We start from the raw sequence: 24,366 nt of genomic DNA on the forward strand, positions 1-24,366 counted from the left end.
AGCTGAAAAGTTAATATACTAATACTAGTGTGTGTGTGTGTGTGTGTGTGTGTACACACACACACACACACACACACACACACACACACACACACACACACACACACACACACACCTAACAACACAAAACGTTAATATTTGAAAACTGTGCATTGTCGAGTGCTTTTATTTTGGAATTAGTCCTCTAGAGTAGCCGGAAGTTCGCGTTCCTGTGCTAATCATGTGATTCCCAGCACAGCAGCCCCTCCCCTCGCTGTGCAGTAAACCCCAAACAGACTGAGCTAATGGCAGCTCTCTGAAAACCCCAGTCTGTGTCGTTTCTGTCAGGATGGCCGTGGATTCATTATCTCCTGATTGGGAGTTTGATCGCTTTGATGATGGGTCACAAAGTAAGTAACGTGTCTGTCCGGAGTGATACTGCTAAATAGTTGTGTGAAAGATGTGTAAATCCTGCAGCTAGCTGAGTAATGTTAGCTAGCTGTCAGATGACCAGGGAAAGTGGCCAAGTTCAAGCCCTCTGCTTGGATTAGTGTGTGTGGTCTTTCTTGATTTGACAAGAAATGTGTCTTTCGCTATCATTTGAAAGTGTTTCCATATCATTGCATTACAGGACTGCTTTTGTGTCAATGACAAAGCAGATCATTAATTGATTGAACAGTAAAATACTGCTCAGAATAGCATTCATAATTGTAATAATTTTATTTATACTATTAAATGCTAATTTATGTATATGTGGGTAATGCTGGTTTAAGTAGTTGTTGTTTTCCCTTCAACGTTTTCTTTTTAAATTAATTGCAATTTAGTTTTTAGTTTTCTGAGGCAGAAATAAATATCACATTTTCCCTGATTTGTTAAATTTACCCAATAAAATGCAGATTATTTTAGCAATCTTTTCAGGCATATTTACAACAAAAATCAATTTATGGTGCATTAAAACATGATTTACTTTCACCTCAAATACAAATTAGTTGTAATTTTACGTTTTTTAAAATTCTATCCTATGTTTTACCCATTTGTCACAATAAACATAATAAAAATGAACACAATAAAATGCAATGTGCTTCCTTATTCTTTTATATATTTAAAATGTACAAGTCTGAATAAGTGTTTTTTTTTATATATATATATATACATAAATACTGTGTCACACTGAATGACAGTGTAACATTACTTCAACCTAATTCTGACATTTTATTCTCCCAAAAACCTATTTGAAACCTAAAAAGTAGAACCTTTACTTGCATTTAATGTACTTTCTATGAACATAAAATCACTTTTGTGAATGAATTAACACACAAATAAGGAAGGAAGTCATCTTTTATTTCTGGTCTTGTAACAATTGATCTGTTGCATTTGGTTCCTTCCTGCTCAGAAATTCACACAGAAGTGCAGGTTAAAAACTATGAGAAGTTCTTGGAGGAATACTCCGCTCAGCTTCAGGGTATTCAAGAAGCATTGGACGACTCTGTCGGAGATGTATGGGACTTCACTCTGGACCCCATCGCTTTGAAGGTGTTTTGTCATTACTTTTAGCTTCATAGCAGTGTTTTTTTTTATGCATCCGTTTTATGCCATAATACTGTCTTTCTCTGTCACACCAGCTACTGCCTTGTGAACAGTCCTCACTGTTGGAGCTTATCAAGACAGATAATAAGGTATGAGTTGTATAGATTTGTTGTTTTAAATGCTGCAGTTTATGCTAATACTGAATGACAATTAGTGCGTCATTAGTTTACCTGTTGCTTTTTTCTCTTCTTCACCAGGTGCTTAATAAAGTTATCACAGTGTATGCAGCTCTCTGCTGTGAAGTTAAAAAGCTGAAATATGAGGTAAGTGAAAATGTATGATGAGACATGTATGATATTCCAAAAGATTTCTGTTTCAATAAAATGCTGTACTTTTGAGCTTTCCGTTTATACGTAAAAAATTTTTTTAATGATCTCAGAAACAGACATTTACCAAAACAATAAGAACTTGTAGCCTATTATTACCTTTATTGATAAACAGATTTAAAAAGATAGTTTATTGATAATATGTCAACTTTTGTTTTATAGATGATTATAAAGTCAATTATTTTGAATTAAGCTGAGCAAAATTTTGAATGGTCTCAAATGAACAGTTTTGTGGTTTTTACTTATAGGCTGAAACCAAGTTCTACAATGGCTTGTTGTATTATGGTGAAGGAGGTAAAAACTATATTACTATATTCATACTAAATACTACTTTGCTTTTAGCTGTTTAGTTTACACACCCGTCTAGAATAATACATTGTTGTTTTTTATTTGGAGTTGCATGCATCTATTAAACCTAAGCTTTTAAATTTTGTTAAAACTTTAACCTCTAGCTTTTAACAATATTTAAAAATACTTCATTTACATTTTTTTAATTTTTTTTTTGCAGTGTCAGACAATAGTGTGGTGGAGGGAGAGTCTCAGATTCAGATGGGCCGCTTCATTTCTTTCTTACAGGTTTGATTAAAAAAAAGTCTTTGAGTTGTTACTGAAAATATATGAAAATACTTCTGAACGTTGTTTTATTTGGTTGTGTGTTACAGGAGCTGTCTTGCTTTGTGTCACGCTGCTTCGAAGTGGTGGTCAACATGGTTCACCAGCTGGCTGCTTTGTACAACAGCAACAAGTGAGGAATTAAAAATATTCTCACGTTATGTATGTGTCTAATTGAGTTGCTAATTTTACGTTTTTTTTGTGTCTCAGGAGTGCAACAAAAATCATTGAGTCCACAGGTGTGCACTTTCAGGTAATTCTCATTTCCTTTCCCCGTCATACGGTTCTTCACTGAACCTGACGCCTTGTATTTGATGGTTTCTCTTTGTCTACAACCAGACAGTGTACGAGCACCTGGGAGAACTTCTGGTGGTCCTCATCACCCTGGACGAGATCATGGAGAACCACGCCACACTGAAAGATCACTGGAAGATGTACAAAAGGTGAACCTTTTAGATGCTGAGCTGCTTTGTAACAAAATGAACGTGTTAAATGGTGCTTTCTGACCACAAATTCTTTGTTGTTTTTTGAAGGTTACTGAAATCTGTCCATCATAACCCAGCTAAGTTTGCCATTCCAGAGGAGAAACTAAAACCCTTTGAGAAGCTTTTACTGAAGCTAGAGGGGCAACTGTTGGACAGCATGATTTTCCAGGTCTGAATGGTCCCCAGATTTCCCCATTTTCTGTTGATGTATTTTAAAACTATTTCTGCTGTGGTAAACAGCAGTGAGGGCATTGAGGAGAGTTGAAGTCAGGTCAACTTTATGGTAATGAGCTATGATGCGGTTCCGCGGCAACCAGTCGGAATGTAGAAGTCTTCTGCTTGAGAGGATTCCAGAGAACGCAGTCCTGCAAACTTTGGTTCTGACCACATTAGTTCCCAAGCATTTTTGTGTTTTTCAGCGTTAATTCAATTCATAAGCTCAAAACAACATTGATTGCCCCTATTAAGCCATTTCCAATGTTGTTTTTCATCTAGTGTGTAATGTAGCTCTATGTGAACGTTGTAAATCCAAAAGTGCATGACAAATGAAGTTATTGTCTCCCAAAATAAAGGATTGACTCTATACAGTTTGTATAGCTCTTCAAAGTTGGTTCAGTACCCAGTTTATTTGGATGAGTGGCTCCACTGAATCACTAGCTGTAAGTGTAATAAATAATAGATGCTTTTATTTCCAATGAGCGTTCAATATACAGAACTATGGCAAGGAGCCTATCGTTTCCAATGTGCTGTACGTCAGACCAGTCACATTTTTTAGAGAGGTTTAGAGAGACTGAATCTTAGAACTGCTTTGAAAGAATAATTTGAGAATCCCTGGTAAATGAGGTGATAAATGTTAATTTTGAGAAAACTAAAGCATTTTTCACCTTGCATGCTGGTAAACATGTAGGAGACTCCCATTAAACAATATCAGGAGCCTTAAAAATGGCATAATAGGTGCACTTTAAGACTACAGTTCAACTAGGGCTAAACCTAAGTTGATAGTTGCTCTGTTGGTGGCATTGGGTCTGCAATGCACTTACGCTTATGATGCTTTTGGGAAACTGTGCACAAATTAAAAGGGTTAGTTTTCCAAAAAATGAAAATTCTGTCATTAATTACTCGTCATTTCAAACCCGTAAGTCCTTCATGCAACTTTGGAATATAAATGAAGATATTTTAGATATAAAATCAGAGCTCTATGACTCAGACAGCAACTGGAATGTTCCCTGAAAACAATGCTGATTACGTAATCAGCGTCACTAAAAGCTATAAGGTTTTTCTTCTTCACGCAGGCCTGTGTGGAGCAGAGGTTTGATGACCCAGGAGAAGGTGTATCGGTTTCTAAAAACAGTGCCTTTGCAGAGGAATTTGCGTACAATATCAGAACCATTTTTGCCAACGTCGAATCAAAGCTTGGTTTGTATTCATAATTAACCTAAATGGATTGCAAATGTCTTTAACAAGACATCTCGGCTGTTGACAAGAATAGTTACCATCCATTTGTCTTGCAGGAGAGCCGTCAGAGATTGATCAGCGTGATAAATATACAGGCGTGTGTGGCCTCTTTGTGCTACACTTCCATATCTTCAGGACTGTGGACAAGAAGATCTACAAATCCCTGCTGGATGTGTGTAAGAAGGTGAGCGTGCTAACTAGTTGGAACGAGTGAGATATATAGATCTGTTCTTTCAATCATTATAAAATTTCTCTTCTCTCTCCTCCAGGTCCCTGCAGTGACATTAGCAGCGAATATAATCTGGTTTCCAGACACATTTCTGATAAACAAAGTCCCTGCAGCAGCTAAACTGATGGACAAGAAGAGCATCCAGAGCATCCGGAGCAGCAAGGATTCATTCCTTCAGCAAAAGGCGCAGACACTAATGAAGTTAGACATACGCGCTTTTGATACGATTCACAAATCAATTATAATTTAACCTAGTGAAGTTTATTTGTCATTTTAGTTGACGTCATTATAAATATATCATTTAGGTTTCCATGTATGCGTTTCTCTGCAGGGACATGCAGTCCTACTATATATTCGTCACCTCCTGGATGATGAAGATGGAGTCTATATTATCAAAAGAACCGAAACCAGACAAACTGTCTGAGGATTTGAGCAACAGGTGTAATATCTTTGTGCAGGTAGGGGCCACCTTTTCTGTTGTTTTTCATAATTCATATTTCATAATTGTTTATAATTACATTATATTTCCAGGGCAGTGACTGCTTCATTATCAGATGTTTGTGTTTCTGTAGGGAATCCTGTATGCTTACAGCATCAGCACCATCATCAAGACCACTATGAACATGTACATGTCCATGCAGCGGCCCATGACCAAGACCTCGGTGAAAGCCCTATGCCGATTGGTGGAGCTGTTAAAAGTAGGTCGACACTAATAGTAGTGTTCACTACATATCTAGAGTATTGATAGTAGTGCTCACAAAAATGTTAATGTTTATACACTATACTGTATATATAGTACAGTGTACTGTATATCTGTGGTATTGTGTACAATTGTTTAGACACTAGCAATCTGCACAAAACCCTTTAAAACATTAATGATAATCATTAATATCAGTGTGTGATATACATCTAGTATATTTTAGTGTACACATTAGTTGTATTGTACACTACGTAGTATGCAAAAGTTGTAATATTCAGTGATGGGTATTGTGTGCTAGTTCTAGTGTTCTAACTACTAATGCTCTGCTCACTTATCTAGTTCAGCAGGCAGTGTTCAGAATCTGAATAGTTAGTATACTAACTGTATTGTACTAGGTGTTTATGTCAGTGTTTGTCATTCGCAGGCTGTGGAGCACACGTTCTACCGGCGCTCTCTGGTTGTAGCAGATTCTGTTTCTCACATCACGCAGCAGCTGCAGTCTCAGGCTCTGGCCTCCATCTCGACTGCTAAGGTACGGATGCACCAGCGTTGCCCAGACACCAGCTCCACGGAGCAGATATTCTAATGACTGGTCATTATGCTCCTTCAGAAACGCGTGATCTCTGATAAGAAGTACAGCGAGCAGAGGCTGGACGTGCTGTCGGCTCTGGTTCTGGCTGAGAACACTCTGAACGGGCCCAGCACCAAAGAGAGGAGGCTGATCGTGTCTCTGGCTCTCAGTGTTGGCACTCAAATGGTACGTATGGATAAACGGTGTAAATATAATGACCATTTCATGACATGTAAATGTGTAAATAAAGTATTCAGATAAATGCTGTCAAGAAGCCTTCACCACATTGAACAAGCTTTGAGTTTCCAGTCTGTTTGACATTTTTAAATAATACATTTGTATTTGTTTGTTTTGTGTGTGTTATTGTTTTTATTGTTGTGTTTTTTGTTCATGTTTTGTTGTTTTTTAATTGTTTTATTTCTGTTGTTTTCCTTTGATTTGTTTTTGTTTCTATTTTTATTGTTTTATTGTTTTTCATTTTAATTTTTTTTTTATTGTGATGTTTTTTAAGGTGTTTTTTATTTTTATTTTTTTATGGGGGTTTTGTCGTTTTTGCCTTTTATCCTGTTTTATTTCTGTTGTTGTTGTATTTGGTTAATTGATGTTTGTTTTGATGTTTTCTTTTTTTTTTTTGTACAGAAAACCTTCAAGGATGAGGAGCTCTTGCCTTTACAGCTTGTGCTGAAAAAGCTGGACTTAATCAGTGAATTAAGAGAGCGGTAAGCCCACAATTAGTTCAACTAGTTATGATTAACAATATCAGACTTTGATTCTGTGATCTCTGTGGTTGTGTTGTAATTGCGTGATGGGATATCCTGTCTCCTCAGGGTCAAAGTGCAATGCGACTGCAGTTTCTTGTACTGGCATCGTACAGTTTTTCCTATCTATCTGGATGATGTGTACGAAAATGCTGTGGATGCGGCCAGAATTCATGTAAAACTCCTAACACTGTCTGTTCTTAAAATGCACTTAATATTTTGTTTGTAATAACCGATCACGTGTTATTTAAACATGCATGTTTGTTCTCTAGTACATGTTCAGTGCGCTCAGAGACTGTGTGCCCACCATGTTGCACGCCAAACACATGGAGTCATGCGATCAGCTGCTAGAGTGTTACGACTCTGAGATCATGGAAATCCTCAATGAGGTAAAGCGGAGTGCTGGCTGCGTGTCTTTTTGTAGTGATTTTGCATTTTAGTTCATTTGCATGTTTTTCTGATCGCTAGCACCTGCTGGACAAGCTGTGTAAGGAGATCGAGAAGGATCTGCGCTTGTCTGTGCACACACACCTCAAACTGGACGATCGAAACCCTTTCAAAGTGGGCATGAAGGATCTGGCTCACTTTTTCTCTCTCAAGCCCATTCGCTTCTTCAATCGTTTCATCGACATCAAAGGTAGGGCAGATAAAAGACTGAATGCACGAGTTACACTGTATACAGTGAACATAATCAATACTTTAAAGGGTCATGAAACCCAACCGCACATTTTTTGAGAAGTTAACAGACCAGAGCTGAAGTTTGGCTGCTTGCTGCTGGTTTGCGGATTTTTTTTTGTGTGTGAAAATTGGGGGAGGGGTTATAAAATGTATTTAAAGCACTGGCAAAGTCAACTTGTTAAATTATCCATATGTATAACACTTTTGGACAAAAGGAGCAGGGGCTTTATCTCTGCCTTTTAATCATGATGTATGATATTAAGAATAAATCCTCTATTTCCTGCAGCCTATGTGACTCACTATCTAGACAAGACGTTTTACAACTTGACGACCGTGGCTCTTCATGACTGGGCCACGTACAGCGAGATGAGGAACCTCGCCACTCAGCGCTATGGTTTGGTGATGACCGAGGCGCATCTCCCCAGCCAAACTCTGGAGCAGGTCTGTAGCTCACCAGATCTTCTCAGAAAAGATCTGCTACCTTCAGTCTGGTATCACTGTGTGTGTGTGTGTGTCTTCTAGGGCCTTGACGTCCTGGAGATCATGAGAAACATTCACGTCTTTGTCTCGCGCTACCTCTACAACCTAAACAACCAGGCAAGGACTTCACTTCTGACGCTATTATTAGCTTGCAGATGTAGTACTGCTCTTGATGTGTGTGTGTGTGTAAAACATCTTCTCTATGTGTGTAGATCTTCATTGAGAGGACCAGCAACAATAAGCACTTAAACACCATTAACATCCGCCACATCGCCAACTCCATTCGCACTCATGGAACCGGTATCATGAACACAACGGTATGTACAAATCCCTGCAGGATGCTCCCAGCGAACAAAAATACAAACAGTTTGCTAACGTTACTCTTAAAGGGACAGTTCTCCTAAACGTTATTTAATGTTGTTGTTCCATACATCTGACCACAAAAGAAGTTATTTTGGAGAATGCTGGTAACTGAACAGTTGTTGGTCCCCATTGACTTACAAAGTATTTCTTTCCTACTGTGGAAGTCAATGGGGACCGAAAGTGTATTTTGTGTTTGAAGTTAGCTTTTGAATGTTGCTTAATAATGAATGTTTGAATGTTTAAAAAGTTTCAAAAGAGGAAAACGTTTAGTAATAATATTCTCTGACATTAAACACACATATGTATGTGTGTTATGTGTATATATATATATATATATATATATATATATGTATATGTGTGTGTGTGTATGTATACATAATTTTTGTTTGAACATTGGCAAAATATAGGAGAACTTTCCATTTTAATAATAGTCAACAAACATTTTAAATCTAATTAAAACAGAGAATGAGAGTGTTCATTTTCACTGTTCTGTAGACCAGCCGAAATGATTAAATACTTGGAGGCCATGCAAAACGTCATGAATGATGTATAATATTTGTTTAATGTTTTGAGACGGTTGTTAAAGACTAGGAAACTCTGAACAAATTGTATTCTCGTTGCTGGAGGAATGTGTGTTCATAACTTAGCAGTAACATCACTGTCTCTCTGCAGGTGAACTTCACCTATCAGTTCCTCCGCAAGAAGTTCTACATTTTCAGTCAGTTCATGTACGACGAGCACATCAAATCCAGACTCATCAAAGACATCCGCTTCTTCAGGGAAACCAAGGATCAGACCGACCAGAAGGTGCGTCCCCTTTCACACGTCTTTGTGCCATGAGGCGGTGTGTCATTTTATGAAGACGTGATCTTCTGCTGGTTTCTGCTGTGTGTAGTACCCCTTTGATCGAGCAGAGAAGTTCAACCGTGGCATCAGGAAGCTGGGTCTTACTCCGGACGGTCAGAGCTACCTGGATCAGTTCAGACAGCTCATCAGTCAGATCGGTAATGTTTGTCTGTAAGGTTTTTCGATGCATCTGAGAACTCTTTCCTGTTTTGTAACTCCAGCTTCATAATGTGTATGCTGGGATGCTTAAGGCTTTGATTTGCACAAAATAGACACAAAACTGCAATGGTCTTCACAACAAAGTAGCAAATTTTTTTCGTTTTCTTTCTTGCAGGAAATGCGATGGGTTATGTGCGCATGATTCGGTCCGGAGGGCTGCACTGCTGCAGCAGCGCTATCAGGTATCATAAAGACATTATTTGAGCGGGCCAGTACTGGTAATTCTAGACAAATGATAATAGTCTTCTCACATTTAACTCTAAATGAGATGCATATGATGTGAACGTTATAAAAATCTTGTTACAGAAGACGTTAGCAAGGTTCTCATATTCAAACGTGTTGCAGGTTTGTTCCTGATTTAGAGGACATTGTTAACTTTGAGGAGCTTGTGAAAGAGGAAGGCCTTTCTGAAGAGACGCAGAAAGCCGCCAGGTACTGTACTTCATACTGTACTTGTCAGTCCATCAGCATCTTCGCTGTCAGCTAGGCAATTAATAATAAAAAATAATAATAATAGCGTAAATAAAACAACAATAAATACTGCAAAAGCTAAGACATAATAATAATAATAATAATAATAATAATAATAATAATAATAATAATGCAAAATAATAACTTACAAATACTAAAACAGTGTTAGTATTGCGAATAAAACAAATCAATAACAAATACAAATAATAACAATAATGCAACAATAACATAAAAACAGCAATATAACAAATAACTAGACATTAATATAATAATAACAACAGGACCAATACAACAAGCATAACAATAAATGCAACAAGAACATTAAACAATTTGTAATTATTATTGCTAGTTATTATTGTTAATCTTATTATTAAAACATACCAAAAACAATTAGTAATTATTACTTTTAGTAATGCTATTACTAATAGTGCTATTAGTAGTAATTTATTTAATTTATTATTAATAAGTAAATAAACTGTTGTAGTAGTAATATTAATACATATAGTTACAATTAAAACATAAAACTAACAAAATTATTATTATTAGGGTTAGCATTTACTGTTATTAATGAGTTATAAAACAATAGTAATAGTAGTATTGGTCTTAATAATACTTGAATGTTAATTGATAAATACAAAAATAACAAAAAATAAATATGTAGAAATGACAATAACAATAATTATTATTAAAATAATTTTACAAATTTTTTGTTGTTTTTATTTCAGCCAACTAGACTGTGTTCTCAGCGACCTGACCAGTAACTCGGCCGAGGGAACGGAGTACTTTAAGATGCTGGTGGGGGTTTTCGCACCAGAGTTTCGCAGCATCAAAAACATGCACTTGAGGAACTTCTACATGATCGTTCCTCCTCTGGTGGGTCTTCATAACTCGGATGTGGAAGTCTCTTGCTAACTGCTGCATCCCTTGAATAATGTTCATCTTTCTTCTCCCTCGCAGACGGTAAACTTCGTGGAACATTCCATCAGCTGCAAAGAAAAGCTAAACAAGAAGAACAAAGGTGGAGCTGCGTTTACAGACGACGGATTCGCCATGGGTACGCCGTGCTTAATGCAGTTATAGACTTTCTTTCCATGGGCTAAATATTCAAAGAGCTTTTGTGTGTTTTCCAGGAGTCGCCTACATCCTGAAGCTTCTGGACCAGTATCAGGAGTTCGACTCGCTTCACTGGTTCCAGGCTGTGAGGGAAAAGTATGTGAAGGAAATGAACGCGGTGGTGAAGGAGCAAAACGTTCAGTCCACCAGCCAAGATGAGAAGCTCATGCAGACCATGAACCTGACGCAGAAGAGACTGGACGTATATCTGCAGGTATGGGAGCATCATCAAAAATGATGGCCAGGGGCTTAGTTTAAACGCATTTTCTTTCTATCTGTAGGAGTTCGAGCTGCTCTATTTCTCTCTGAGCAGTGCTCGGATCTTCTTCAGAGCTGATAAAACGGCAGCCGAGGAGACCCAGGAGAAGAAAGACAGAGGTCCGTTAATGGATCTGTGAACTCTAGAATATTTTATGGTGACTTTTAACACCACAAACTCATTTAATATCTCTTTTCAGAGGAAGCTGCCAAAGCTGGTCCAGGTTCCTCAACGATCGAGGGTCCTCCTGGGGAAAGCGGTGCCAAGTAAAGCTAGCTAGGATCTTGAACGATATAAATCACTTGAACAGCGTGGATTAGCTCCAGAGGAGGTTATAAACATTGACCCTCCAGCCACCACGCTCTTCTGGAGTCTGTACAGCTGCTTAAACTCACTTTGGCGCTACGCCACCTGCACTCATTCAACTGAACCGACTGTGGATCGGACCAACACTTCGGTTTTACATCACGATTGTTTGATGTATCGACAAAGATGTTCAACAGCTGTTTTGTCAAGCATTATGTGGTCGTGTAATATCAAGAAATGTGATTGGTAGATTAATGTGTCTAGTTGTTTTGGGGGGGTTTCTTAAAGGGATAGTTCTTCCAAAAAAAGAAAATTCTGTCATTAATTACTCTCCCTCATTTTTTCCCAAACCTGTAAGACTTTCATTCATTATAAGAACACAAATTAAGATATTTGATGAAATCCAGAAGCTATGAGGCCCCTCATAGACAGCAACAAGATGAACAAAGGTCTTATGGGTTTGGAACGACATGGGAGAGTAATTAATGACAAGATTCTTTTGGTGAAATTAAGCAAGTGTCCTATTGATTGTTTTGGGGTTTTTTTATATATATATATAAATAATTTAAAATAATTGAATGTCATATTGATTGTTAGGAACAAATATTTTTATAGTATAAACTGGCCTTTAGGATTTTTTTTTTTTTTAGCTTAAGAAATTTAAAAAGGAGATTCAAAGAACTAATATTATTTCACCCAAAAATGAAGATTTTGTCATGTCTTTTCAAACCTGTGTGATTTATTTTGCAGGATTATATATCTTTCCACATTGCTCAGAAGGAAAATCACACATTTTTGTGATTACAAGAGCTAACCATGTCAGGCTTTTCATTTTTGGGAGAACTCTCCATTTAAAGTTGAATTAGAGAAATGATTATAGTTTACTTGTCAAGAGTACTAATTTACTTCACTAATGATTTTCTGGCCAAAACCCATTCGGTGCCGTATTTTTTGATATCTGAAATATGTAGACTATAAAATGTAGCACAGTAACATATTCTGTTTAGTCTATTTGTGCTGTCTGAAATATATCAGTGTCTGACAGTAAAAAACACATGAATTGCCCTCAAGCACTGTGATGGAGGAAGTTGAATTGCACTTGCCTTAAAGCTGCTGCTGTTAACAGTATTCATGATCGCTCTCTACACAGCAGTTTCTTCGCGCCAATGACGTTCCTTCTGATTTTCTTGCCTATACTGACCTTTTGTAAGTAAAGTGTGTGTTAACCTCATGCCATCTTTATTAAAAGACCTGAAAAAAAAAGCACACGTCTGTTCACGTAAACAGGAAAAAGCGAGAGCTTCAGGATCACTCATGCATTGCAGGCACACATACAACATGCTTGTACCGAACACCCCCTTCCCACACAGAGTCCAAACACGGGTTCAGGAAAGCCGTTCTGCTTTATTACAAAGAAAGGGAGCTTTAAAGGTGGTCAGAAAATACAAGATTGGTCTGTTTTTCGTACTATGGGTTTTCCCTTTCCTACGAAATGCTTCTATTCAAATAGCTGCAGCTGAAATGTCTCCACCCCCTTGTTTTGTTTAGTTTTTTTCTCAATACAGATGTCCTCGCTCTGGCCTTCCGTGTCGCCTTTATTCGTTAAGTTGAATTGGTCTTTAAGTGCACAGGGTAACAAACGTGATCCCCCGTCTGGCAGCTCAACATACTGTTCACTAATTTTTTTTGTCTTTTTGCGGTTTGTTTTTTTTTTTTTTTGCTTCTACCACATAATGCCATATCTGTTCACCTCCTAAAAACGAGGTCAAGCATAGGTACTTCTTCCAAAATAGACGCCATGTATATATATATATAGATACATCTATCTATATATATCATATATATACACATTCATACATACATATCTTTATTCATGTGATGTCAAAAAATTAAAAAAATGTACACGTTTATTACAAAATCGTAACAAAGACTGAAAAGGGTTCGTATTCATTCTGGAACAATGTTTCTCGGTAAGCTCACAACCGCCTGGTCCACGGGTTGTGCCCAACAACGGTCACTGAAACAGTCTGATTGGGATTTATTGACGCTAAGCAGAAAACACCTCACCGGATGAGCAAAAGAAACGGGAAATGAAAGAAAACGGGGGGAGGGGGGGGGAAACGAAAAAAAGCACCTCCTTGATGTTAATGACAGGGCCACGCGTCCTTCCAGACGACGACGGGAGCGCAGCGAGTTTTCCCACATTTAAAAAAAAAAAGCAGAAAACAATTTTTGTGTTCTTTTATTACTAAATAGTGCAACAATGAACATTGCATTTTCTTTTGCCCTTGTGTATTCACATGTATTGGATTTGTCTTTGTGTCTGTCCTGTTTGTTAGAGCAGCGCGCTTCGGAAAACAAAGCGCGGACTGCGTTTTTTTTTTCTCTTGAATACCAATGGATGTGTTTGTGTGCTGTACTGCAACTTCAAAGACTCCAGGCAAACACCAAAAGGGGCTTTCCCTCAGAGGAGTAAACAAAACATTGACCCTGCTCGAAATGAAATGGAGGGAGAAGAAGGAACAAAAAAAAAAAAAAAAAAAAAAAAAAAACGTAAGAGGGGAATTTAAAAACAGAATGAAAATATATAGAAGATTTGTGTTCGGGCAGCACATAATTTGTAAGGCAGGGCCCCTCCCCAGTTCTCAAGGTGGAGACCCCGCCACCCCCTCCCTCTCCCGCAGTCCTAGTCCAGAAGTTGAGGAATAAAACCAGGTTTTTTGTGGTCAGGCAGGTCGGCTGGCTGTCTGTTGCCTCTGACGGACTCAGCTTCAGAAGGCCTGCTGGGCCGGATTGTAATTGAAGGTGGTTGGCACGTGAGGCCGCTCTTCTAGCTTGTCGTATTCCAGGTGAAACTCCTAGAAAGCAGAGAGAAGCACAAAGTTGATCTTCACTTTCACGTGAAACATACATTTCACTCGAACGTTCGGTATAGTGATGACATGATGCATTTACATTAAGGATCAATAGGCAAATGTGACTATGTGCAGGTTATTGGTTTTAAAACATTTTCCAATAAATACTGAGCAATTTTTTCAGCCATTTTCACAATGCACCTGACCTGTTCGCAATTACATATAAGCAAATATTTATGAAGAAAAAAACAGCTGTAGCAACGAATTCATTATCTTTACCTTTGCGACCTTCCTCCAGTTATGACAATCAAAGAAGTAGTATGTTCCTCTCTCGTAGGTGTTGGTCTTTAGCGTGGGCTCCATGCCAGGTGCTCTTGTGATCCAAACCCTTTCCTCTTTATGGTACCTCCAGTCCCGGTTGAAGCTGCAAACAACAAAACGTTCCATTTAAGCTCTTAACTTCCACCCGTGTTTGGTTATCAGCAAAAAGAGTCCTAGAATGACGCACAGCTCAACAGCAGCGAGGAGTTGTAAGAGGTCTCCTCCGTTCATGTAGTAGAGGTAAAACAGCAGGTCTTCACCGTATCGTCCCAGTTTTATTGCAGCCAGCTGTTCAGAGCACATTATAAGGTTAGCAGCATCCACATACTACAATTTCAATGCGGTTTGACTGAAGTGTTTATCACCTCACCTTGTCCCTTATGTGAATGTTGGTTAAGTACTCTGAGGGAACATGGAAGTCTAAAAGAACAATTGCATTTATTACTGAAGAGCCCAAATGAGTTGGTCATCTCTACAGTTTCAGTCAAATGAACTCTTACCAATGTCTTGTGGTCGACAAGGAGCTGAAGCCCAGGGAGATGCAAACTTAGGATACAGATTCCTGCAAACCCAAATAAAATGAATGTGTGTACAAAAAGAGGACATTGACCAGAAATCAACATATGGAACAGGAAAGCATCTTACTCCGGAGAGTTGAGGTTGAGTCCTAGCGTTGTTAGGTCGCTTCCTAAAGCCAGGTGAACCATCCCAGGATCTGTCTCAGCTGCCCGGATGAATGTAAGGAGTCCGATCATCCCAAACTGATCTGTCACCATTCCTGAGGGAATGTTTGTTACCTTGCCTAGAAAAGATGTGAATAAACGTCAAGTTTGATTCAGGGTTCAATGCATGGAGTCAAAACATACTCTTATCTCATATATATATATATATATATATATATATATATATATATATATATATATATATATATATATATATATATATATAGTGTATCATAGGCCAGTATACACACATTTTTAATCACAATATAAACTTTATTACCTGTCAATGTTATGACAACTTGTAATTACAACTTATTAACATTTCAATTGAAATAACTTCCTATAGAAGTACTTTTTTTAAATGATGCAACAAATGTCGTAAATGTTTTATTACTTTTCAAGGGCTTGGAATTATTATGAAATAGTTTTAAATACATCCTGAACCGGGAACCCTGCCTTGATGGAAATACTTGCACATTATTTGTTTCATTCAACAGTCTCAGGACTAGGGTTTTATATCGAGAACTGGTTCAACATTTCAGAAATCCAGGTATTTGATAAAATGCATGCATTTTGATTGTGCTTAACAATTCCAGCAGTTTTTTTATATGATTTGAAATGATTAAAGTGCAAAAACGGAAATATGAATTCTTTCATATTTATTGACCAGTATGCAGAAAACTACATCAGTATATCATCATAAACACCGATATTTTTGCCTTGAGTATACGTAAAACAATATCTTTGAGTAATCTAAATTCTATCTAAATTTTATTTATACTTGTCTTTGACACTTTAATATTTTACATTTATAGAAGTCAGAGTTGCTTTTGCTGATGAGGTATTTTTGTTCCGTACGCTGCTGATTTTTGCAGATTTTTTATTTAGCTGCAACAGCATGTTTTGCAAAAGACGCAGTATAAATGTTTGACATCACTTTTTATATTGGATTTTATTTTTTATCTTATTGCGATCGAAACCAAGAATCGGAATCGCTAAAATTCAACCGATACCCAACCCTACCCAGGACAGTTTGGCAGTTGTCTGAAATACAGTGGTGCATGTTTCTAGAGAGCCTCACCATCAGGCAACACCTGGATCCCCTTCTTTTGCTGGTTGTTATTCTGTGCTGATGATGTCTTGTCGCCGGGAAACTTGGGTCCATCTGCACTTGAGCTGCCCTTTCCTGAAGAGTTCAAGCTCTGTGGAGACAGAGGCCACGACAATCAGTTAAAACTCAAGCAATCACAGTCACAGCACTGGACGCCATCACTTCATTGTAACACATAGGCATCCTTACCCATCCTGCAAAACAAAGACATCTTATTCATGCAATCTCCCCCCTGAAGCTTATGAAAACAAAATCGAATTCAGGCAATACTGACTGATTTGCTTTCATCCGTGCTCAATGTTGGGTCCTTGTAGTTGGGCCCGGGCAGGGCTGGGAAGTCTTCGTTGTGAATGGAAAAGTCCTGCGACTGTTCGTTCGATGGCTTTGTGACCATTCCAACTGGGGAGAGACACATTTTATTAAAGACATAAGGGTTATTGTGAGGAAATTAAAATGAAACCTGTGACCTTGTCATGCATTCACAAAGCATCACCCATTGAAGGCGTGCTTAGTCATAAAGGGTTTCGGTTTCAGATAAGTAATGCGACTGTGTAAAATGAACTCGTACCATAGGGTGCCCTTCCAGCCAGCGGATTATGCAACGGTGTTGGGTTGCCGTTTCCCTCCCTCCGACTTCTGTCTGCAAGTGCTGGGAATTCTGAGAGGTCTATTCCTGTCACATTTTCACTCCCATCTGCCACCACAGTACACAGAATAATATGAGAATGAGGCATTTTCTTTCCAGAGCACACTTTAAGGTTCCTGATGTGGTGTATGTTCACAAAGCACTCACCTGTCCCGTTGAAGATGTTATTGGATAAGGAGTTCATGCCAAACCCCTGGCTCCGGCCCATTCCAAATCCTGACATACTACAACGACACACATGAGGATTTGACCCTTTTGTTAAGGTCAGTCTTAATCAGTCTTGATTGGCCTTATCTTGGCCTAAGGTGAAAGTTAATTAAAATACAGACATATATATGTATTTAAGATTATGAGAAGCCACTTTTTAACATCATCTTTAATTTCTGAAATAAACAAACGTATTGATCGCAGGAGATTTGGTCAAGCTTTGAACGTGCATTTCAACCACAAAAACCAAAAAAAAAAAAAGCCTCATGAAATATCAAATATCCCATTCTTCAAGCAGAAAACAAAACTTTTTAAAAATCTGCCACTACAGTTTTAAGTTTGGGGTTGAAATCTTACTTTTATTTTTAATTACATACATGCTTTGCATATATACACACACATTTGGTTTTTATGATATTTGTTGCCGATACAGAATGGGTATATCATACAAACCAATCATTATGTAATTGCAATAATAGGGTATGCCACAACTCTCAATATAATATTGAGCCGTTTGGTACAAAATCCACGTTTTTTGTGTTTTTATTTCACTCCGAAATTACTGTGGGCCCATCAGTCTATAAGATGAGACCATTTATTTTTATTTAGTTACAATGGCGATGTATACATGCACACTTCTTGTTTCAATCGGACTGAATTAATTCTGATATATGAATCTGAATGTAGTGTTTACATGAACGCTAAATAAAGCGATCGGGTTGATGTGCGTGTTTACATGTCAAAAGCCCCAAATAGAAATTGATTTAATCTGGAGAGGGTGGAGAGCAGCAGCTCATTTGCACTTAGAGAGAGACACTAGTTATCTAGTGAACTGTATTGTTGCATGCACAATAATAACAGCACAATTTTCTGCAAGTTAAAAAAAAGTCACGGTGCAGAGTATATAAACAAAAAAGATCTGCACTCTGCAGTCCAACAAGGGCCAGGAGTGCAAAACGTTTTCATGCATCAACCCTTTTGTTTGCATATATGCAGATACATATTATATATATTGAAACAATGTATAATGTAATGTATTCTCTAGTCTCAACAGATAAGACTGAGGGTTAATCGAGTAGTTTTTGACTAGGCCAACCCTCAGTCCTTACCGTTGAGCCAAAACGTTCTATTCTTGTGGCAAATGAACACAGCAATGCACGTCTTCAGAATAATTAGTTTTATTCCCATAATCACTGAGCACAGTCTGACCACTCTCCTGGCACCGGCAATCCCGTACAGGTCATTTCTTCGTAAATAATAAACCAGACATAAAAAGCCTTACCAAAGCAGGTTGTTTGCTTTCGCTATCTCTGGTGTAACCATTCTTACCTGTTGATGGTGAATGGCTGGCGTGCTGGCTGCTGCTTGGGCATGCAGATAATGCTGGGAGAGCTGCGGTTAGGGCTACCCAGGCCAGAGCTGCCCATGCTGTTGGTCCTGCCGCTCATGCCCATGCCTTGCCCTACCTGCGAACTCATCATGTTCCTGGTGTTCATAGGCAAGATGCCCCTGCGGGACACCAGCAAGACCGGTATTTAACAGATCATATCATAAATCACCAAAAATCAAGCAGCGGAGAGGAAGTACCTGTTCGGCGAAGGTGGTGTGTGGAGGGACATTGTTGGGACGCCTGTTGTTGGGGTGCTATGGCTCGGTAACTGAGTGCCTTGTGTTAAACTCCGGTTCAATTGAGGGTTGTTGTTGCTCATGCCCCTTATTGAGAAACCTAGTGCACCTACAAAATGAGTCGGGAAAGAAACACTCAGCTGTTGCTCAGAATCAGAGTACATGGTATTTCTATTAGCACCGCCAGCCATTTTTTTTTTTGTACTATAGGCGTTACTGAAGACTTACTTTGCGGACCGTACAAACTCGCACCAAGCTGTGACAATTGACCTGACGATGACGGCGAGGGAGATGGCAGCATCTGAAAACCCGAGAGAAGTTAGAACTTGCACGCTTTTAACATTACGTGCCAACAAAGTATTTCAAAGAAGAAATATAGTTCTCCTATTTACATATACATATTTACATACACATTACTGTTCAAAAGTTTGTGGTCGGTAGTCTTTTATGCTCATTATGAATGTAATTGATTAAAACAAATACAGTACTTTTATTAAATATTAAAACTTAAAATAAACATTCTAATAGAATATATTTTAAAATGTTTTTTTGTCTGAGAAGGCAAAGTTAAGAGTTAAAAGAGTTGAGTAAATTAAATTGATTTATCAATTTAAAGTATCGTTAAAAACTCTTCTCATGATAATAGTAAGTTTCTCGAACAGCAAATCAACATAATAAAATTATTTCTAATGGATCGTGTGAAACTGAAGACTGGAGTAACAATGCTGAAAATTCAGCTTTTTAAAAAAAATCTAAATAAATAACACTTTAAAATAAATTCAAACAGTTATTTTAAATAGTAAAAATATTACATTTGCTGTATTTTAGAACAAATAAATACAGGCTCGGTGAGCAAAAGAAACATTAAAATTCTCGCTGTCCAAAAACTTTTGACTAGCAGCGTATCCGTTTAAAAAACTTTTTTTTTTGCTCAGGTCATTGAAAACACTGACACCGCAAGTGATAGCATTACAGTAAGCTAATACATAATATTTAATAATTCAATCAGACCTCCAGTCAACACAAGGATTTGACGCAACGAACGCAACCGTGAGAACTAACTAGTATTAACGTACGTCTTTCTCCGATCGATGCGGGAACATTGACGGCTGGCCATAGTATATGCTCTCATCAGGGTAGTCACTTTCGACCCCCTCCACAAACTTCTTTCTCGTTGCACTGAACATTCCGTTTGTCACCTACAGAAAAGAAGAGATGGTTAAAACCAAGATCAAAAGATCAGTCCCGAACCAAAAATCAGACCCCATCATCTGTCTGCACGTCTAGTGGACATATCATTAACAAGTGCTTCTATACGGCACAACTGAGAACTTGTAATAAATAATGAATTACCACTGCAGAACAAGACCCTGGGCTGTGTGTTGATTTAAGTGCATTATAAACAGGAAGAGGGTATTTTGTTAACCAAATCGTACATTTAGGAAGTATAAGATTAAACTTAAGAGTGCTTTAGCGGACAGTCTGATGCTATAAGAACATTTAGACCTACTATGGCGGTACGTTGTTAAATAAATAATTTATTCATCGTTTCAAAACAAAGCAGGTATTCGCCGAATGGTTGAAATACAAATAAATATCACTTTCCAAAATGACACATGACAACAAACACAGAAACTGCTTAATTCACCAGCTAAATCCATGAAAACCATCAATTACTAGCCAGATACTTTACCATTTAACACATTTCCATAAACCGCAACGTTATTAATAACTTTAAAACCGATTCCTACGTGCTGTGATGTTACGAACACAATTGCAGAGAGAAATGAATACAATTCGTAATGGCATGTCGCGAAATCCTCTCATTTATATAAGCTAGTTAGCTGTCTCGTTAGCTGTTAAGCTGCTAACTACAAATAAGACATTTTCGGCATAAATAAAGACGTTAATGGAAGCCAAACAACCCTGGACCATTTAATCTATCTTAGCCGTGGTGCTTCGGTTTTATAACAGATGTCTAGACAGGCATAATACATGTATCTATCTGTTTAAATGGTTTAGGCCTGTGTTTCGGCTGTCTGTTTTTGTTAGCGCTCAACGCTAGTCGGCTAACTCTGGCCTCGAACAAAAACAGAAACCAGTAAAGCCGTGCAAACGTGTCAATGCATTCATTCAGCTACTAAATATCTGCTTGGATATGCGCACAAAGCTGCAAATGTTCATTTGGCCCTGTATATGCAATGCAAACCCTGATGTGCAATGTATTTTTTGGTGAAAAAGGAATTGACTAACCGCATTAATTTACCCTCTCCTCGCAGATCCAAGATGGCTGTGTATCCTACAAGCGAGAATGCTGGGGGAATAGCCTTTACCCTCTGACCCCTTGACCTTCAGTTTATTTCATACCAGACTGAAAATTGTGCTGGACGCTGTCTGCTGGATATTAGACACTCTACAGGGCACTTGTGAGATTTTTATGATGTTACAACGGGATGAAACAGCTAGACTAGTCTCTCTTTTTATACCTGAATCATCATCGACACACAGTTTTATTTGCTGATGCTTTGCAGTTATATTTTTAAATGCTGTTTTGTAATCTGCCATTTAGCAAAGTCTGCTTAGAGTACAGATTATCTTTTAGAATATTTATAATGTACATTTACATCTGCAGCCAAATGCAGGTAACGCGTTGATTAAGAAATCATCGTTTGAGCTGTCTGAAACTAAGGGTGTTTAAGATTAAGTCTAAAAGGTATGTTTCTTTTCAGCAGCTTGTAAATAACAAATAATGTATATTATAAAGAGATTACTGTGAAAATATGTGCAAATCTTAGATCACATTAATGTGTTTTCCTTAAATAATGTTAACTTAAGACTTTATTTTACTTATTTGTCACATTCAGTAAATCTGTCTGAATCCAGTTGATTTAAGATATAAAAAGTCCTTGGAGGATTATGCTGAAAGTTTACATAAATCACATTCAGTTGTGATCTTTCAACTGGCATAATCCCATTTCTTACTTTCCGTCTGTTCCCCCCACTGTGAAGTGGTACTCAGACCTTTCAGACAGCACTTGAGGGTTCTCAATCATAGTCTAAATCACTGGAGACCATTGATAGGCCACTAAATAGCTAGGCCTTGAGTTATGAGAGGAATGACTGAGAGTGCAATATTACCCAGTGTTGCATTTACTCATAGAAGTGATTTACTACTTCTGGATTAAGGATCAACATTCATTTTTGATAGGGAGGAAAATTATATCTTAAGTGTAGAAAACACTCTTGGGCTAGTCTGGTCTGGTCTTAGAGGTGAACCTATTAAAATCTAATAAATTAAGTAATAGTAAAAACGTCTATTTTGTCTTGATCCTTTAATTTAATGCACACACACACACACACACCCCACACACACACACACATATATATATATATATATATATATATATATATATATATATATATATATATATATATATATATATATATTACATTTATTTACATTTTTTTTCTATACCTATATACTCTTAAACTCCAAAACCAAATACTGTGGTATGCCATGTGATATCAACAGCCTTTGTTGGTTGACCATAACTGGGTCAGTTTTATCTTTGGGGTGGTGCACTTAAGTGGTCTCTGTTATATCAAGGGTTCTGACTGAGATAAGCGCTTAAATAGAAGGTCTCAGATGACCCTCAAATTCCTTAATCACACGATAACTTTAGGCTTATCACAGCTCTCGGACAGCTCCACCTTCCAGCGATGGAAGAAATCATTTATCTGGAATGGGGAGGAGCGTGTGGGATGTTATCTCTGGTGCTCTCTGCAACTGGCAGGGCAGAGGTGTCAGCAGAACACAGGAGCACGTATCGTCTCCTACCTTTTGACAAAAAAGCTTGATGGTAAATGAAGATCTGCGTTTTCAGCAACCTGGTAAGACGAAAAGAAAATTCCTGTTTTTATCTTGTCTTTTCATTGTTCCATTTGTAGTCAACACTTTTAAAAAATATGGGCTCTTTATTGGCATTTATGGTTCTGCGAAGAACCTTCAACATCTATGGAATCTTTCCATTCCACAAAAGGTTGTTTTTTTCATTGAGGAAAAAAAGTTCTTTTAGATTTTTAAGTTCTTCACACCAAGAAACAAAAGGTTCTATTAAGAACTGGTCACCATCTGTTGGAATCTCCTTTTAAGAGTGTAAATAAAAAAGTTTTTTCACAGTGATGCCATAGAAAAACCATTTTTAATTCCACAAACCATTCAGTCAAGTGTTCTTTAAAAAAACATCTCTTTCTTACCTTTTTATAATCTGAAGAACAAATAGGTTTTTCAATGACATTGTGAAGAACCTTTTTATTTAAGCGTGTACCCTTATTTTGTTTCTGAAGATACCATGAATGTTGACCAAGAAGATGGGAAATGTTGTGCGAGGCGCTGTCGCTTTCGTGCCCTCCGAGAGATGTCAACGTTTCTTAGTAGGCGACTTGAAGGAGATGCCCCTTGATCGTACTCTAGACCTGAGTAGCCGGCAGTTACGTCGCCTTCCAGTCAGAGCTTCTGCCTTTAAAGAACTGGTCAAACTCTACCTGAGCGACAACCACCTGAGCAATCTGCCTCCAGAGCTCCAAAACCTGCAGAAGCTCCAGCTTCTAGCCTTGGACTTCAACTATTTCGAGGAGCTTCCTCTGGTCGTATGCAGCCTCGTTCAGCTGAACATCCTCTATCTCGGTAATAATCATCTCTACAGTCTGCCAAAAGAACTGCGTCAACTCACCGAGCTAAAAACCTTGTGGCTGGAGACCAACTGCTTCACCAAGTTCCCTCGAGTGATATGCGAGCTTCCCAACATCAAGACCCTCCATTTGGGATACAACCAGCTACACAGCTTGCCGACAGAGCTTGAGCAACTGGAGGAGCTACGCAGCATCTGGCTCGCGGGGAACTTGCTAAACGATTTCCCTCCCGTGCTGCTGAAGATGCATTATTTGGAGGTGATCGATGTGGACCGCAATCGCATTCGCCAGTTTCCGTCGCTCACCTGCTTGAGAGGCTTGAAACTCGTCATCTACGACCACAATCCTTGCGTTAATGCACCAGCGGTGGCCGAAGGTGTGAGACGGGTAGGCCGCTGGGCCGACAGCTCTGATGATGAAGAAGATGAAGGTGACGGGAAGGTTGCTAAAGCAGATGTAAAGCCACAGGGATCACTGGAAGAAAACGAATAAAGAAGATCAGTGAGGAACCGTAGATCAAGCCATAAAGAACATACTCATGAGTTTTTGAGAAGGCTGACAAAATACTGAAGCCACTGAGGTGTTTTGTAAATTTTTAAGTAGAATAGAAATTACTTAAAATTTTATAGAATATTGTAATTATATAATTAATAGTCCTGTTAAGCGATTAATCACGATTAATCGCATCCAAAATAAAAGTTTTTGTTTATACATAATATGTGTGTCTACTGTGTATATTTATTATGTAT

General features: G+C 38.1%; 3 protein-coding genes across 3 annotated transcripts; 2 read left to right on the top strand and 1 right to left on the bottom strand.

The window, feature by feature from the left end:
- The first annotated feature begins 247 nt into the window (after nucleotides 1–247).
- On the top strand, nucleotides 248–14,010 carry washc4 (WASH complex subunit 4). Its single transcript, XM_043227963.1, has 33 exons — nucleotides 248–389; nucleotides 1,373–1,512; nucleotides 1,602–1,655; nucleotides 1,764–1,829; nucleotides 2,141–2,186; nucleotides 2,401–2,468; nucleotides 2,555–2,637; nucleotides 2,715–2,757; nucleotides 2,844–2,947; nucleotides 3,038–3,158; nucleotides 4,282–4,405; nucleotides 4,501–4,628; nucleotides 4,714–4,874; nucleotides 5,005–5,131; nucleotides 5,246–5,371; nucleotides 5,798–5,905; nucleotides 5,984–6,130; nucleotides 6,584–6,663; nucleotides 6,772–6,877; nucleotides 6,975–7,091; nucleotides 7,171–7,339; nucleotides 7,667–7,821; nucleotides 7,903–7,977; nucleotides 8,073–8,177; nucleotides 8,896–9,030; nucleotides 9,119–9,227; nucleotides 9,404–9,470; nucleotides 9,634–9,720; nucleotides 10,485–10,632; nucleotides 10,717–10,813; nucleotides 10,890–11,086; nucleotides 11,154–11,250; nucleotides 11,331–14,010. Exons 1-33 carry the CDS (start codon nucleotides 329–331, stop codon nucleotides 11,399–11,401), a joined length of 3,522 nt encoding a protein of 1,173 aa, XP_043083898.1. The 5' UTR covers nucleotides 248–328; the 3' UTR covers nucleotides 11,402–14,010.
- On the bottom strand, nucleotides 12,822–21,323 carry cnot2 (CCR4-NOT transcription complex, subunit 2). The gene is made up of 15 exons (XM_043227964.1): nucleotides 21,179–21,323; nucleotides 20,002–20,124; nucleotides 19,154–19,226; nucleotides 18,887–19,034; nucleotides 18,629–18,808; nucleotides 17,240–17,316; nucleotides 17,015–17,140; nucleotides 16,721–16,845; nucleotides 16,417–16,537; nucleotides 15,259–15,415; nucleotides 15,114–15,175; nucleotides 14,984–15,033; nucleotides 14,801–14,901; nucleotides 14,572–14,716; nucleotides 12,822–14,295 (listed from the first exon to the last, which is right to left on the bottom strand). Exons 2-15 carry the CDS (start codon nucleotides 20,110–20,112, stop codon nucleotides 14,209–14,211), a joined length of 1,563 nt encoding a protein of 520 aa, XP_043083899.1. The 5' UTR covers nucleotides 20,113–20,124; nucleotides 21,179–21,323; the 3' UTR covers nucleotides 12,822–14,208.
- Nucleotides 21,324–22,678: 1,355 nt separating this feature from the next.
- On the top strand, nucleotides 22,679–24,306 carry lrrc10 (leucine rich repeat containing 10). Its single transcript, XM_043227534.1, has 2 exons — nucleotides 22,679–22,816; nucleotides 23,273–24,306. Exon 2 carries the CDS (start codon nucleotides 23,282–23,284, stop codon nucleotides 24,107–24,109), a length of 828 nt encoding a protein of 275 aa, XP_043083469.1. The 5' UTR covers nucleotides 22,679–22,816; nucleotides 23,273–23,281; the 3' UTR covers nucleotides 24,110–24,306.
- Nucleotides 24,307–24,366: the final 60 nt, after the last annotated feature.

This window comes from Puntigrus tetrazona, chromosome 25 (assembly GCF_018831695.1).
Source record: "Puntigrus tetrazona isolate hp1 chromosome 25, ASM1883169v1, whole genome shotgun sequence".
In the NCBI taxonomy this organism is placed as follows: Eukaryota; Metazoa; Chordata; class Actinopteri; order Cypriniformes; family Cyprinidae; genus Puntigrus; species Puntigrus tetrazona.